Source organism: Rhineura floridana, chromosome 2 (genome assembly GCF_030035675.1).
Source record: "Rhineura floridana isolate rRhiFlo1 chromosome 2, rRhiFlo1.hap2, whole genome shotgun sequence".
In the NCBI taxonomy this organism is placed as follows: Eukaryota; Metazoa; Chordata; class Lepidosauria; order Squamata; family Rhineuridae; genus Rhineura; species Rhineura floridana.
Window position 1 is genome coordinate 190,926,049 of NC_084481.1, and position 17,368 is coordinate 190,943,416.

The 17,368-nt window shown below is 42.1% G+C and overlaps 1 protein-coding gene across 5 annotated transcripts in view; it reads right to left on the reverse strand.

Moving 5' to 3' along the window:
* LTBP2 (latent transforming growth factor beta binding protein 2) overlaps positions 1 to 17,368 on the reverse strand; it is a 189,620-nt gene that overhangs the window by 97,763 nt on the left and 74,489 nt on the right. For 4 of the 5 annotated variants that reach the window (XM_061611733.1, XM_061611732.1, XM_061611735.1 and 1 more), the window contains 5 exons: positions 10,186 to 10,373; positions 7,420 to 7,590; positions 5,577 to 5,771; positions 3,302 to 3,576; positions 607 to 709 (listed from right to left, as the gene is read on the reverse strand). In XM_061611733.1, coding sequence (XP_061467717.1) covers positions 607 to 709; positions 3,302 to 3,576; positions 5,577 to 5,771; positions 7,420 to 7,590; positions 10,186 to 10,373 — 932 coding nt within the window. The remainder of the gene's footprint in view (positions 1 to 606; positions 710 to 3,301; positions 3,577 to 5,576; positions 5,772 to 7,419; positions 7,591 to 10,185; positions 10,374 to 17,368) is intronic. The other variant, XM_061611734.1, reaches the window with a different exon arrangement.

A 17,368-nucleotide genomic window follows, 5' to 3' on the forward strand; every position in this document is an offset into this window, starting at 1 on the left:
ATTTTCTTTGGGTACTCGGAAAAGAAAATGCAGAGCTGGATTTGTATGCCCCTGGAATGGATTCTAGATTCACTCCTGCCAATTTTTTGATGTGGTGTTATTTCCAGAGTCTCTGCCAAGTCCTCATCTAAAGCAGACATTTAAGGCTATAAGGCTATGCAACCTCATCAGCCAATCTGAAAGCGCACCTCCGAAAATGATGGGCACTGTTGCCCAGTTTTCTCTTGCCTAACATCTCTGAGATGGAACAAATGTCAGACTGCCCATGGGTTTTACAGATGTGCTACAAAGGGAGATCACAAAGCTCTGAGCCAGTCAGCAACCCAGCCGAACCAATTCCCACTGGCCCCTAAATTGATGCTGCAGCCAAGTAAATCATCACTGAGAATACCACATTACATGCTCTTTCTTCTGCCCAAGCATATTCAGCCAAGACATCCGTGTCCAGGAAGAAAACAGTCTCTGAAACAAATGTCCATGCCTTGTGCCACATTCCAGTTCCAAATGGATCAACCCAGTTTATGTTCAGCTTCATGTACTGTATTGTCCCTGCAACAATACTAGTAGAGGGCAAAGATAACAATTTCCCCCTTAGATAGCACTTACCTGGTTTAGATGGGCATGGGATGCATCGGCTGATCCCCCAAAAGGCTCCCATGCTGCCACAACAATCCTCATAGTTGGCCAGACCAAGCAATGGGTTGGCACACTAGAAAGAAAAGAGAAGAGGCAGCATCAGAATGCTGTACTTTGTGTACTCACGGAGGAAGATTATGTTATCCGCTATCATGCCTAGTCTTTCATTCTTTTCTTTCAGGGGTAATACGCTCTTGACCAAAGTTAAAGGAGCCAAGATACTAGAGATGGGAAGAAGTACAAGCATGTCTGTCTGTGGAAGAGGAGGTGAGATATGGATGAATCTGTCAATTTGGTTTCTCTCAGTTTCTAATTTTTCTGTTCTTCAGTTTGCCCTATTGCTACACCTCATAGTGGGTTTTTTTAAAAAAAAGACTGCACAAAAATTGTTTGCATTTTCAAGCACGCTTCTCCTAATTATGTATTTTGTATACATTTTTGTTTAATATACACATTTTTGCAAGCAATTCCCCCTACAATCCAAAGTATTTTGCATGCTATTTTCACTTACATATTTTTTGTGCACCCTTTCCACTAACATGCTCACACTTGGTTGGAGAGCTACATTGCAAAATTCAGAAAAGTGTGAATTTTGAAGGATAGCTGTGCTTCAGTTTGTTGTAGTGGTTTGGGAACTGCAATTAGGTACGTTCACTTTTGAAATGCAAACCAAACTTCTCCCCTATCCCTAACAGAGGTGCTTGCTTTGTTCTTAGGCTCTATCACAGGCAGCAAAGCTCCCCGCAGGGCCAGAGATGTATTTTAAGGCAGTAAACACTCTTGCAGATGGGAAAATGAGAGCCCACCTATGTCTTTGCCCCTTGAAAAGCTAGGGTATTAGTATTAGATATTAGGCATTACTGTTACGTTTGAGCAACAGAGCATGACCCAGAGATGATATCGCCAAGCAAAGCCTTTGGAGTAAAAAACAAAAAGCCTCTTCCCAGACTTATAGCTATTAACTAGTGAGATTGGGACACAATTTCAGACCTTGTGGGGACATTTGTGGTGAAGTGTTTTCATTTACTTAATTAGTCTTTCTTTCCCTTCCAGTAAGGCCCTCTGGGCTACAGTCTTCCCCATTACAGCTCAGCTGTTGCAGTCCACAGGCCAAATCTGGCACTCATCCATCCCAAAACTGGCCATGTGCCCAGCATTCACATTCCAGTAAGTATGCCTTCAGACTGCAATGGAAGAGATAAATGCTTCCTGCCCAGGCTTTTAGTTGTCACCCAGTGTGTTCAGCTGCAAACCCTGCTCCAATGGAACAATTCAAGAAGAGAACAGGGTCACTTCCCCACCCCCATATTGCTCAGCTTTCCCTGAGTTACCTATAGAACTCTACCTAAGTCAATGTAAGGCCTAAATGTGTCTCCTCCTTTCACTATATCAGTCAATCAGCACTTGAGAAAAACAAGTCCTTAAGAAAAACACTGACTGCATGGATCATTTACTCTTATAAAGTAGAACTGGGATTTTCCAACCTTATTATTACAGGAAAAATACTTCATACCAAATTATCAGAATGAATCCATGTAGGATTGCTTGGCTGATAAAACTAAATACTGTATGAGAAATGGAGGATGGAGTTGAGTTTGACTAATGTCAAAATCCATTGCCTTGAGTGTGGATACTGAACAGATAAAACAGGATGAGTAGAACCCCTCCCCCCATGACTCTTCAGAGAAAGGTTTACAGAAAGTACCCAAATGGCAAGGTCAGAAGACACAGATGGTCACCTGAAAATCTGTGAAAAATGCACTATTGTAATATAAAGAATGCACACAAGTATTATTCTGAGGTCCTGTATATTTCTATAGAGGAAGGAAGGAAGGAAGGAAGGAAGGAAGGAAGGAGCTAGATCATGCCAGGCATGTGCATTTTCTTTCCCTAGAAGCTTCAAGGGAAATGAGTGTTTCATAAATATCAAGCATTTATTTACCATGAGAAAAAAATGCCTACATTGTATCAATTTCCTACTAATAAAAAGGACACCCTTTGTACCCAGACCTTTTGAATATACGAGTGTGAGAAAAACAGACAGTAATAAAGGTTAGAACAAAAAAGTCTCAGTACAATGTATGTTAAAGGTAAGCAATAGCAGATTGCGCTAAGAGCCCGTCTGCCCTGCTGTTAACTTAAGGGACTAGATGTGCTCTTGGAACAAGTGCAGACTCCTTCAGACTACTGACATCAGCTTCCTACTTTGCATGGAAGGGTTGCTGATGGAAAGAAAAGGAACTGGCATTTTTGTTTGACTGTCTAGAGCACCTTTAGGCTGAAGTAATTTTAAAAATAGTGGTGGACTAAACTGCCCAAATGATTCTACTTGAGATATTTTTAAAGTTTGTAGCTACCTCTATTTAATTGTTTTTACTTGCTTTCATCCACTGACTTTTTTCTGCTGCTTCTTTTTCTTAGTGATGTTTTTATTGCATTTTACAGTACCTTATGTTGTTAGCCACCTTTGACTTTTCAAGAAAAGGTGGGATATAAATGTTTTCAATAAATAAAAAATAAGATAAATACACACTGACATTTCATAGACATGCACACACAAATGCTCAGGGTTCACACACATTGCATCCATTAGTCTCATGCTCCGTTCATGTCAACTATACCACAAATGTGCAGACAAAATAGAGCAAGACAGAATAGCTCCGACCTTTCCATGCACTGTCTCCAGGTAACACTTTCCCATGAGGCCCTGGGGCCTCTGTTGCTGATTGCTCTCTGTGACAATGTTGTTGCTGTTGGTGGTGATGGTGGCATTATCATTGAACTGGGAGCCCAATGGAAAGTGAGACATCAATACAGTTTCAACACTGTTCTCTTCTGACTGGTCTGAGTCACTTTTCACTCTGGCAACCTGATGGATCTGCACCGCAGCTTCAGGAGGGTGGTTGATATGTACATTCACAAGGGAAGGATTTATCGAAGCTGGAAGGAAGATTTGTCCACAGAAACATGACTTTGCTTCTTATTCTGCAGCAACTTACAAACCAGCACAGAAGCTTCTAGAGTGGTAAGTAAAAGAGTGGATATACTTTGACTGCCACTCTATCCACAGGACCACACTGGTTCTCAAGACAAACATTAAATTTAAAATTCAGCAATGTGTGGCCCACAATATACAAACAAATGAAACAACTTCTGCCTTGCCATGAAGCCCAGAGAAAACAAAGAAACACATGAACATCAGAATGTGTACAAGAAGATTAGCATCCTACATTAGTGACAGCTTTTGTATAGGCCGGGGATCACCAACCCAATGCCTGCAAACACCATGGCACCAATGAAGGCCTTCATTGGCACTCCCAGCAAGTAGCCCAGAAACTGAGCTTTCATTTTTTAAAAAAGTAAGTCTCTAGCCCTCCTAGAAAGAAAGTCATTGAACAAAATGTGCAGCTAACTTTCTAAGCGATTTATGTGAAATGAACCAGCTTGGCTGCTTCTGCCTGTTCGTGTTATTCACCAATGAGTGAAGTCAGAACTGTGATTGATAAGTGAGTTGTTTGGACACCAGGCAATAGGAATTCCTGGAGTCCTAAAGAGCTACTGTTTTGCCTTCCCTTTTAGTGCACTTTTCCTGCTTCTGTCTTTTTTTTCTAGTCCTTGGAGTCTCCATAGTTTGCCCTTTCTTTTCCCTAGCAACCAGGATGCATCTTTCATGTGCTGGGATTGCCTGAGATCAGACAGTTCTTAGAAATAATTTTCTGCAAATACTACTACACAGTAAGCATGGGCGAATGCTAAAAAATTCCCCAAGAAATAAATAAACAAACAAATGGCAAATGTGAAATCTTTGCAAAGAGGCTTAGACATGTCTCCTGCTTTGCAGGAGCTAAAGCCCTGGGACTCATTAAGAATTCACTGTATAGTTAACTTACTATTACAGTAGTATACATGTCTCTTTGTGTTCAAGAAGGCTTACTTCCAGATAAGTGGTTACAAAATGGCACCCTAGGCTTGTGCCTTTAACAGCAGTATGGCAAGCAGAAATTCAACAGCCTTTTCTGGTATGGAAATACAATTATAGAAAAGCCACCATGACTACTCTCTAATTTTGTGTTATACCACACTCCTGTGGCAGCCATTTTACAACTGATCCTCCCCTCTCTCAAAATTTGAGATGTGCCCCCTGGTCCAAAAAGGATGGCAGCCCCTGGCCTAGGCTATATATAGATTATAGCCTACATGACTGGCTTTCTATAAGTTCTAGACCAGGTATTTTACCTACTTGAAGAGAGTGTGGTAACTATTTCTTTATGAGGTTTTTAATTAAGTAATTTGCAATCATGTACTTACATTATAGGCAGGTTCTCAGTTTATATCTCTGTTTGATCTGATAAATAATTAGAATATAAATATCTGCATGGCTGCAAAAGTCTATATTCTCATGCATTAAGCACAGGTGGACAACTAAGCCAATAACTATATATATCTCTCTCTCTATGAACTCTACTCAGATTGTGAATATTTAAGCTGAGTTAGGGATGTTTTCATAGAGCCCTTCCCTTCCTCTATAGGCATTTATTTTTGCCTCGTTGTGGCAAGAGGAAGGGAAGGAGCAGACATGCCCAAGATAAGCTCCCAGAGGAGGCAGTGATGGCCACCAACGTGGATGGCTTTAAAAGAGGATTAGACAAATTCATGGAGGATAAGGCTATCAGTGGCTACTAGCCATGATAGCTATGCTGTGCCTCCATGGCCAGAGGCTGTGTGCTTCTGAATGCCAATTGCTAGAAACCACAGGAGGGCAGAGTGCTCTTGTGCTCAGCTCAGGTCCTGCTTGCGGGCTTCCCACAGGCATCTGGTTGGTCCCTGTGAGAAAAGATGCTAGGCTAGACAGGCCATTGGTATGATCCAGCAGGGCTCTTCTTATTTTCTTAAACTTCACACTTCCGCAGCCTATAAGAAGCAATGAGACTAGTGCTTACCAAGTTGGTTGGACAGAGGAAGCGTGTACATAGAATGCTTCATGGAGCTGCTTGCCAGGCTATTTGGCACTTGTTTTTTTCTTTCCACTTTCAAAGCTGCCAGGTGGCAAAATTTTCCTGTAGAGTTAGATGGGCACCAGCATTCATCCCTGCCCACACAGCGTCCCCCATTTAGACAGGGAATCTGGCAGAAATCTGTAAAGAAAAGAAATCTGTCAGATCAAATCTACAGATGAAATGTAGATGAGCGGAATGTCCAAAAGCTCACTTTCGCCAGTAAATGAAGCAATAGCTGTCTTGTTGAGAAGCAATTTATACAGCTTATGTGCTCAACTCAACGTCTTCCCCTCAGTCACAGAAAGATTTCAAGCTGTCCTAGATAGGAAGGGCACCAGGTACACCAGTCATCTTTGCTCCCAAAGATGACTAAGAAACTTTTTACCTGTGGTGCTTGAATACACTTCTAAACTTTGCTATTTGTGCCATGAAAGAATGCTGCTAATGTGAGCTAGGATGAATATGCAATATGGCCAAGGTAGGTTTCATGTTCCATTTCAATAAGGGCCCGCCCATATGACTGCATAATCTTCAATGTTATCGCTTTATGTCCTCATTAATTTAATTGCCCATATAACGTTGCAAGCTAGTATGGATTTTTGCATTCACAAATCCATATTAGAAATACCACCAAAAAAACGATATGCTTTCCTAAACCGATAATCAATCATATGTCCATGGGCTCAGATGCAATGCCGCAGACTTTCCTGCAATAGGCAATCCATAGGCATTCCTCCATCATATGCCAAGCCCCTTGTCTCCTTTCCACCTAATAGCACATCCACAAACCTGTGCATGCATGGGGATAAAAAAAAGAGTTTCTGCTCTCTTCCAAAAAAGTGTGCGAAAAGCAAACAATTGTTATGGACCAATCACTGAAAAGGGATGAACTTAGGGGCGCAGCCAATGCTAAAGCAAAAGAAAAAAACAGGCTCACACATATGGACACTTGAAAATTGGGTTTTCACAATAATTCTACCACAAACAGGACATATATGGATCTCAAGGCCACCAACCAAATATGGAAAATACAGATTAGGCAGTTAGGTGTGGATGGGCCCTAAATTAAGCCAAAATTGATTGAAACCTCACATGTGGAGACATCCTAAAATTCAACCATAGGAAGCAAGCATTTGAGTTCCTTTGTTCTGAGAGCCTGCCTGCACAGGGCCATGCCACAGAACTGCTAGACAGGGCCAAACCCTATAGCAGCCTTCTCCAATTTGGTGCCCTCCAGATGTTTTGGAGTACAACTCCCATCTGGAGGGCAGTTGGAGAAAGCTGCCCTATATCAATGGACAGAGGGCTGACCTGTCCAGCTCATTAAAATTTCCTTTGCAATTACAGTTTCAACAAGACTAGAAGAAAAGCTTCAGCTGCATTAATAATTAGGAATGGCATAAAAGCTTCAGCAAACTGTTCTGGTTTCCACACAAGTGAAAGCAGGGAGTGGGAAGAAATTAGGTATTGAGAGTCAGACCCAAAAGCCAATGCCAATGAAAACAGCAAATTGGGCCTAAGGAAGGATTGCAGCAAAGCCTGTCTGCAACTCTGACTGAACTGTTGTATTCATAGGAGGACAAACGTTAACTGTATTTGGCCTCTTGTCCCAAAGAGGGCAGGGTCAGCCTCAAAGAAGACTGTTTCTTTTTCAGGCAAATTGAGCTTTCATCCTCCTCCTGCCCTGACCTCTCCTTCTGTAGGGAATTGCAAGTCTCACAAATGAAAGCAACAGGGGAAGATGGATAAACCCTGTGAAATGGGTCAAACATCTTAGAAGACTCACAGATACGGAAGCCAGATTTGGGGTCATGGTCATGCCCACCCTGGCTGTACAGGGTGGTGGTGTCCCCTCTCTCACAGCTATTGTAGCAGCGGCCATGTTGACAAGTCTGTTTACAGATTGTGGGAGTGAAGACAATCTTTATCTTCCTGATCTTTTCTGTCAGGTTGACACCTGCAAAGAAAAGAAAAGTGGCCATCACAGAGTAAAAAGATGCCTTTCAGCAACTTAGTTTAGGACAGGGACAATGAATCTGTGGCCTGCCAGATGTTGGATTCCAATTCCCATTTGCCCCAGCTAGGGATAGAAAGATCAGACAATTTCACTTCTCTCCGTTTCTCATTTTTCCAGTCTTAAATTCAGTTCTCCACATTTCCGCAGCAATTTGTTTGTTTGTTTTTACAAAAAAACAAACTCCTCATGAAAATTCTTCAGCGTTTTGGTGTGCATTTCTCATACATTGGCAGTTTTGGCTAATGTACACATTTTTGCAAACAATTTCTTATAATGCATTTTTATGTTATTTTCACTAATATACTCATTTTTATACACACTTTCCTTTAATACATTCATTTTTGTAAACACTGCTCGATCGGAGAGCTGCACTGCAAAATTCTGATAAGTGTAGATTTCAAAGAATGGCTGTGTTTCACTTCTCATATTGTTTTGGAAAATGTACATTTGATAAATTTGGCTTTAAATGCAAACCAAATCAAATTTCTCCCCCATCCCAGCCCAATCAGCATGGCCAGTGGTCAGGGATGATAGGACTTTTAATGGTTAGGGCATGTATAGAAAAGACAACTTTATGAAAGAATTCTGATAATATTACAGAATTAGCTTCTTATGATATTGTAAACCATATTAAAGCAAGAGTATATACTACTAAAGGGTGATTTTGTGGATTATATAGTTAACCCACAGATTACATTTCAAGGAGTCAATCAAATAAAAGTAAAATGGGAAGGGGGTAAAGATACATTGAGCAAAACATGAATGGGGGCATTTCTGTATTAAAATAATAAATTCTTTCTTCCTTTATTTCTCTGGCCCATTTTGAAGGAAGGAGAGGAGACTGAGAAGGCAAGTCTGAAGGGAAATGCTTGGATGTAATAATAATAATCCACAATAATGCCTCCCACTCCACAGAGCACATAGCTGTGTTCCAATATGATCCTGTCCTGTTCCAGTTGAGGGGGGAGAGAGAGAGAGAGTCAGAGCCAAGCCAAGTAGTTGAGGTGAAGGGAGAGGAACATGGGGGTAGAGATGTCAAAGCTGAGAGAGAAAAGCATAACAGGGAGTGTCAGGGTGGCATGGAGATGGCAGAGAAAGGCTAGTTTGTTAAGGGGAGAAAGATGCAGGATGAGTTGATGGAAAGGCACTGATGAGAATTTGTGTCATCAAAGTTAATAACTGAAATCTATTTTCGCTGTACCAGGAATGAGAAGAAAACTGCCTCTGTGCATGTGCAGAATGCCTATCGTTTGCTCCTGTATACCTATAGCCTAATCTCACATAGTTCTAAATATGTGAGATCTTTGAGGGGAGATGGTAAGACTTCCAACAGACTTGAGCCCCAAAAACTCTCCCTGAAAAAATTAAACACTGCTCTGTGGCACGTTAAATTTTGAGTCTCCAAGTAGTGGAGGTGCAAATGGAAGGGGGAAAAGGTTCACTTCTGAGGACAGTGAAGTTCATCTAAATTCAAAAGGAAGATAGGGTAATATATTCCTTAACTCATAACAGTGGGCTAGGGATGACTGTCAATTTCAGTTTCTCATTTTTACAATCTTAAATCTAGTTCTTCACATTTCCACAGCAATTTGCTTTTCCCTCCCTAAGTCTCATGAAAATTCATCTACATTTTAGGATAATTAACACACACATTTTTGTATGCAATTTTGACCAATATACACATTTTTGCAAGCCATTTTTGTATGCTATTTTCACTAATGTATGGATTTTAATGAACATGCTTCCCTAGTATATGCATTTTTAGACATATTTTTGATTGGAGAACTGCACTGGAAAATTCTGAGAAGTGGAATTTTCAAAGGATAATTGTGTTTTGGTTTGACGTACTTGCGTTCCACATACTGGTTTGAAAAGACTGAGCAGCTTTCTCAAAATGGAAACAAAATAGAATCTCTCCCCCATCCCTATAGCCCACTAAATTATTTGTATTATACATCTAATGAGCACCTGTACTAAATCTTATTCACTGCAGAGCTATAGAGATTGCTGGCACGTGTCTATGGCTATGAAGTCCCCAAATCCCTTACAGGGATGGGGGAGAAATTAGATTCAATTCACATTTCAAGCCAAATCTGTCAAAGCCTCACTTTCTGCAACAATATGAGAACCAAAACACAGCCATCCTTCACAATTTGCACTTTTGCGATGCAGTTCTCCAACCAAGCAGTCTTTAAAAAAAATGCATATATGGGGGGAAAGTGTGCACAAATATTGGTGAAAATAACATACAAAAATGTGTCATATTAGGAGAAATTGCTTGCAAAAATATGTATATTATTCAAATCTGAATACAAAATGTATTTATTAGGAGAAACTCGCACTAATTTTTTTTTAAAAAAATTGCAAATTGCTGCAGAAATGTGGAGAACTGAATTTAAGATTGGAACAATGAGAAGCGGAGAGAACCGAAATTGGCAGATCATTCTATCCCTACCCCCTACTAACATTTGTATGAAGTTTGTGACCAGAAACCTTTCTTTGTCAAAGAAACCTAGGTCATTCTTCAGGCCTTACCCCAGAGAGATGAGGCAGGCTCTTGATATGCTGTACGCTGCCCGGAACTGATCTGTTCAAATCCATTCCCATTGGGCAGAGCATTGGATGCGAGCTGATCATTACTAGCAGCTGGATAGCGTCGGACTGTACGAGAAGGCCCCGTGTGCAGCTGAGGAATAACAAGGGAACCACTTCTGCTCTGAGTCCTGTGGAAAAGAAAGCCAAGCTAACATTTGTACTGGGTAGTGATACCAACTATTCTTTCTTTCTTTTTTATTGATTTTTACAGCTGATTTAACAAAGAAGAAAAGGAAAAAGAAAGAAAATGGGGGTCATCAACTCACATTAAAAATACAATAACCATGGATACATTCCCCTCAGGTTAAATTGATATATCCCTTCCAAATGTCCAAATAGCCATCCACATGAAGCTGACATTTATGAGAAATGTCTTCAAATGTAGCAAGGGTGGTAAGATCCTGAGACTATTGCTTTATATATGGTGGGTATTTATCCTCTTGTCAATCATAAAGGCTCGCAAAATCCACTTTTGTTGTCCTGCCATTAATCTCCATACCAAAGGAATACAATTTAAAATACTTGGACATCTGCAACAACTTCAGTCCAGAAAGAAAGCATCACTGGATATGCCTCGTCATATGCCTCAGCAAGGTATTTCCAGTATTACACCTCCAGCACCTATCTGTATTATTCAGTGCCAACTGTTGTTTCTGGCTGCATGAGAGAGAGAGGGCTCATCCAGATGACCGTATAATGTGTGACATGATCGCTTTGTGTATTCATTATTTTTCGGTCGTCCATATGACGTCGCGCGCTTTTGCACATTTCCGCACTGTTAAATCCGCTGTTGCAGTACCACAAAAAATGCGTTCTGCTTTTTTAAATCAGGAATCATTTGCTGTGCCTTCAGGCACTCAGATGAAATACCACGGACTTAACAGCTGTGGGTGTGTGATGGGCGGTTCTTGGGCAGTTCCCCATACCCCTCCCCTCATTCTCAGCCAATCACGTATTTCCACTTTTGCGCATGTGCGCGAATGTCCGGGGAAAACCCGGGAAAACAGAACCAATCCGAGCAATGGTGTGGTGTGGCAACTTCTACTGCGCAGATGCAAAAATCTGCAGTTGCGCAGAAATAGCAAGAGCAGTTTATTTTTAGCCAGCCTGCGAACTGGGCGGCCGCTCTGGGTGAGATCTGCAACTGTGGTTGTGTGTAAATCCCCCCTTTTCCTGGCTGCTCTAACTCAAGTGCGGCTGGTTGGTGCAGGGAGCTCGCTTTGCTCTTTCTGCCTCACTCGGAGACAGAAAGACACGCAAAGGCACACACAGGGGAGAAAAGGAGAGCCTGGCGCTTTGCAAAGGGCCACGGGAAGGAAAGGGAGAAGGAGGGGTGGGTGAAGGCAATGGAGTATCATGTTTTGCCCAAAGCGAGAGAGAGAATGTGGAGGAGCTGGGAGCCAACGCCGAGCGCTGCACTCTAGAAAAGCTCCTAGACATGACATATCGTTACCTGCATTTCTGGAGAAATAAGTGGAATTGCCAGCCGTGTGTATCTCCAGAAACATTAATATGCATAAAGTAGAAAAGCATACCGTCGGTTTTGCAAAATATCGCAAATACAGCATGACCCAGGGGCGTAATTGCGCTTCATTGCAAAAGGGCTCCCACCCTCACAGCCCTTCTGAAACTGACATGCTGCCAGCGGCTTGAGGAGGCGACGGGGCTACAGGCTGCTCCTCGTGCCCCGCAGGGCTCCCCTTTCCCTCCTACCACCTCTCCAAGGGCTTCCCCCCAGCAGGTCACTTCGTGGAGGCTCGGGGAGGGGGCCTCCCCCCTTCTCCATCCCTCCCTGGACCGACTCAGTGTGAATAGCAGCCGCAAACGGGGGTTCGGCAGCCTTTTTTGCCCTTCACAGCACCCTGCTTTCACAAGCGGCTCCCCTTTGGCACCCCCTTGCTTTGGGTGGCTTCCCCCGTCGTCCTCAGCACCTCCACGCCCCTCAAACACTGCCCCACGGAGGCCTCCCCTTCCTCCATGATCTTGTCAATTTCACCGCAGACCAGCTGGCTTTGATGGCTGGCTGCAGCTGCCTTTGTGGCTGCCACCAAACAACGCTCTGGGTTTTTTCCCCCGCTCAGACAGAGAGGAGAGGGGGGAAGGCTTTTCTGCCGTTTTTGCCGTTTGCTGCACGAGGGGGCTGAATCGCTGCGAGTGGCTCCCTCACCCCCCCTCTCTTCCCCCGTCCCTAGAAGGAGCATTTACAATCGGAAGTGATGGGGTACTGGATGGGGATCCACCCACAGCGCTGCCCGCTTCCTTCCTAGACATGACACGCAATTCTGGAGAAATAAGTAGAATTGCCAGCCGTGTATCTCCAGAATGTTTACTATGCATAAAGGCAAGAACACATACATACATTTTTGCGTAATATCGCAAATACAAGCAAACGAAAATACAGGAATTACTGGCATATAAGCACCTGGAGACACACACACCCGCCGGTCCTGCTCCAGAGTGGCCAGCGGCAAGGAACTCCATTACAGTCACAGGAAATTCAAACTTTCGTGCTGTTACGTTCAAGCACATGCGCGTTATTGTGCTTTGTTGCAAAGGGGGAGAGGAGCAAACGTCACATTTTGCGGACCAATTGGCTGATAGGGGGTTGTTTTACAGGCGGGGCTGGGAAAGAGCAAAAAGAATGTACAGATCTTCCCGCTGCGTGTGCGGGTGCAAAAAAAGCATTTTTTTTAATCGGGAAAGAGCGAACAAACAGGCGAAGTGAGGACTGTCAGATAACAAACCGGATATGGAAAACATGGATTATCCCTCTCTGTTTGGATTATCCCTCTCTGTTTGGATGAGCCCAGAGATGAGACAGGAGGCCCCTCTCCATCTGTACCATTTCGACCAGCTGCTAGTTGGCTTTTCCTCCCCCATAACTGTCTCCTGCACTGCTGTTATGCATTATGGACATTATGAAAGAGCTGGGATCTGGACATGCATATTTTCCTCTTTTCTTCATATCTTTCCCCCCCTTTTGATTTGTATCTTTTAGATTGCAAGCCATCACTTAAAATTGTAAACTACCCTAGCTTCCTACTTTCTGAGATATATGCGAGCAACCTGCTTAAATGTTATATTGGGGGCATCATGTGATAAAATATATGCAAATGAAAAAAAAATGTCTCCCAGTGTCGTTCCAGACTGCTTTTTATACCTGCTTCCAGAGAATTCAGCCCCCTGTGATTGAATCTAGCCACCACTTAGAAGAATACACAAAGCTTGCAGGGTAGCCAGAATATATTTCTGTTGGGTTGAGCTGTGCATAACCAGAACAGATCTCACTTTGGCACATCAATTCAAAACCACTTCAGAAAGCTTTGCCATAAGCTCAGATTTATCTGGGCTCAAAAAAACAGAAATCATGCAAGCGGTGTGTTAAGTGAATTGGCCCTGAGCAGAACAGCCATCACTGCTATGACCTGGGCAAGATGGTTCATGAAGAAAATTCTGTTGTTGCCCCAGATCTCTCATCTTCCTCCAACCATGAATGATCTCTTGAAAGCCTACTCAGCCTCTGTGAGGGTTGGAGTGCATTTTTATTCCTGTCTTTGGCACTGACAAAGAAAGACATGTAGTCAAGAAAGGAGCCTAGCCAAGGAACTAAACAGAATATACAGCCTGTAACACCATAAATGAAATAAACTTTTACAGGGAACGAACACCCTGAATGAATTTGGATTTTTTTCTTGGTAATTTTATTTATGGTGCTTGGCATTTTGCAGCAGCCAAGCAACAAGACGCATGCACTCCCAATCTTCAAGGCCACCCTTCAGAGTCCATTTAATGCATGCTGGTTGTGTCACCCCACAGACTCTTACAGAGTGAAGCTTTTTTTATCTCAGCAGATTCTAAACCTCTTCCTTTGCTAGGCTTTTGAACCCATTCTGTCCTGTTGGTTCCCATTTTTTTTTAGTGGATCAGTGCCAAGTTCTCCAGACTGCTTTGTTTGTAAGTACCCAGACCCACCCTTTATTTTTCAGCATTGTGAATGAGCTACGAGCCAGTATGTGGATCTCCAAAGAAGCCTGAAGTGAGTCAGTGAGATTAAATTGGTCTTATGCAAGACACATAAGCCCCACAAGCAGTGTCATATTCCCTGCATGTTCTTACTTACACAGCTCCTATATATACCATGTTCATTCGTACAACACGTACTTCCATGCATGAGGTCCCAGTTTTGATACATAGCTTAAAGGACCCCAAGAAGCAGGGTTGGGGGAAAGCAAGGGTCTTGCAGCCTAGAATAGGGCCCCCTGGACCCAGGTAAAGTGTTTCCCCACCCCACAATGCTTAGGCAATGGCTGCTGCTGCAATACAGATGACACAAGGGACACGCTTGCACCGTTGCACCGTTGGTATGGTCAATGGCTATTTTAGGAAGCATACCACATAATAGGGATCATGGGAACTACACAGAGAACCTCTCCTAGTATCAAAGCAAGATCAACACAGCAGAAGAAAGGAAATGCTTTCATTAACTTTATCAGGATCTCAAAAACGTCCCAGGGAAAGAATTTTTCCAGTGTTTAACATTATCCAGAAGCTCATAAACAGGCCAAAGTTGTACTGAGAAACGACTGCCCTAGTCTACAAAGCACAAATTGTTCTTGGACTATCTCTTGCAGCTGTTTATTTTTACTTTATACACTGAACACAAATATGCATTTTCCTTATTCTTCTAACCCAATCCTTCTTTCCTAAAGTTCACCATTGCCCTCCAACAGGAATTGTGTGGAATTTGTCTGAAGGGTTCAGACATTCTGTAGGTAGCAACAAAATGATGGCATCCAATCTAGTGAACTCATCCTTTCCGAGGAGAGCCAGGCCCCCACCATCTTTGCACAGGATCTCTGCCACACCCTCCATTCTACTTCTCCCTTACTTCACCAATGCCTTGAAACTAGCTCATGTGTTTCTAATAAAACTAGCTGGTGTTGAAGATGGAGGCCCCAGAACTGTGAGTGAGGCTCTTTGGAAGCCTCACTAACAACAAGGTACTGGAGGTCTTATTATAGCATACATCTGCTCCCTATCGTTAGCCCCTGAAAGGGCTGCTGTGTGCCAAATGTAGCATGAACTCCAGGAAGGTCCACTGCACACAGGAAAGCTTCCAAACTGTGATGAAATTCATACAGTCAAGCAAAAATCATTACAAGTAATGCTGTATGCTTTGGTAACAGGTCCGAATAAAAATTTTAACTAGGAAAATTAGGAAAGAACATGAATGGGATGCAATGCAGAGCTAATTTCACCTGTCAGGTTTCAAGAGTCATGCAAAAAGGCGCCATAATTAGATGGTAAGCGCATGCTCTGTCTGTAAACCCCCCTTTTTAAAAAAAATGTTTTTAAAGCTTTTTTTAAAAAATGTTTTTAACGTTGTTTTGTTTTAATGTATTTTAAGGTCTTTTTATGATGTTTTAAAGTGTTTTTAGCATTTCTGTTTGCCGCCCTGGGCTCCTGCTGGGAGGAAGGGTGGGATATAAATCAATCAATTAATTAATTAATTAATAATAAAAGGTTCCAGGTTTAATCTTTGGCATCTCCAGTTAAAAGGCTCTCATGGAACAGGTGTAAAAAGTCCTTTGCTTGAGACCTTGAGAGCCACTGTCAATCAGAGTGAACGGTGATGAGTTAGATGGATTTATTTATTGCATTTATATACCACCTCATAGCCGAAGCTAAATCAATAATTAATAAATAAATAAATACATGGATGAACAATTGGGCACTTTCTACTTTCATGGTTTTAATTGGTTCTTATGATAAACCTGGGTCATATTTTGGCAAATTCTTATTTCCTGATATTACTGATCTAGCTGCTGCTCATGCATGCACATTTCAGCCCCTTCCATTCTTAGAGGTCATTAAAGCAGACTTTTTTATACCCAGTATTTTATTTATCTCATCGTTATATTTAACAAGAAAGGGGGAATTATGCAAAGTGTGAAAGTAATAGATGATCTGTGTGGACAAACCGGGCAAACAGTTCTGCACAACCATTTATTCAGGGTACGGTAAAGAAACTCGGAGTTTCCCGACTTCCGGGAAAGGTGACTTCGCTTGTGCCTGCTTTTGGGACGGGCTCCCGCCTCAAAAGAAGCTTATTCAGATATAAATCAGTCAGAACATTTTTTTTTGACTGATGAAATTTCTCCCGGGCAGGGAGAAACGTAGAGATCAACCTCAAAAGCCTGTTTTTGTTGGGAGGACTGGATTTCATTAATTTATGAGATAAGGTCCAGCCAACAATGCCGGACGGACTTCCGAACAAGCTCTATCTGTTTAAGCGATACGTTTATCTTTTCTTTAAAGAGAGAACGGACTAACAGGCAAGCACCCTTCTTTCTATTATTTTTTTTACTTGGTTTAAATTGTTGCAGCAAAAGGAGATTTGTCAGATTGATCGGCTTTGGACAACTTCTGGGTGAGCTATAACTCTTCTCTGTTATTCACGAAATTAACAGCTTATCTCTGTTTCTGTCGCAAAAAGCTGTCCTGAAAGTGCATTCTAAAGATATAAACAGAAGAGGGATTTCTATTCCTGATTTTTATTCCGAGGAATATTATATTGTCTGGGACTATTCTCTTTTTGGTCTATTTTATTTTGACGAATCTGCTTCTTCACGACGCCACTAACTGTTTTGATGCTGGGAACTAAATTTGTTTTGCATTCTTGAACATAGAGAGATAAGGCAGGCTGCTCTGTTTATACTGTGATGTCATCAAGCCTGGAATATTAACCCAATTGTTGCTGAAATAAGAAGTGGTTCTTCTTTATTTTTGTTTTGCTTTGTTTTCGTGGTTTTAAAAATGGCAATCAAGAAAGTGGCTGAGAATCTGGAAGTAACTATGTTTCAGAAAATAATGGATGAGATTGAGATAACGAAACAAACCCTGCGACAGGGTAGTAAGGAGCTGAAAATTGAACTGAGCAAAATGACGCAGGAGCTTAAAGAAACAGGGGATCCTGTGAGAGAGGAGAATGAGATCAGAGATGAGAAAAGAAAAAATAAAGGGAAGATACAAGCCCTGGACATTGGAACAAATGTGGAATTGGAAAAAGATCTGGAGTTTATGGATTTTAGAAATAAAATCTACTGTTTGGAATTTAACGTTA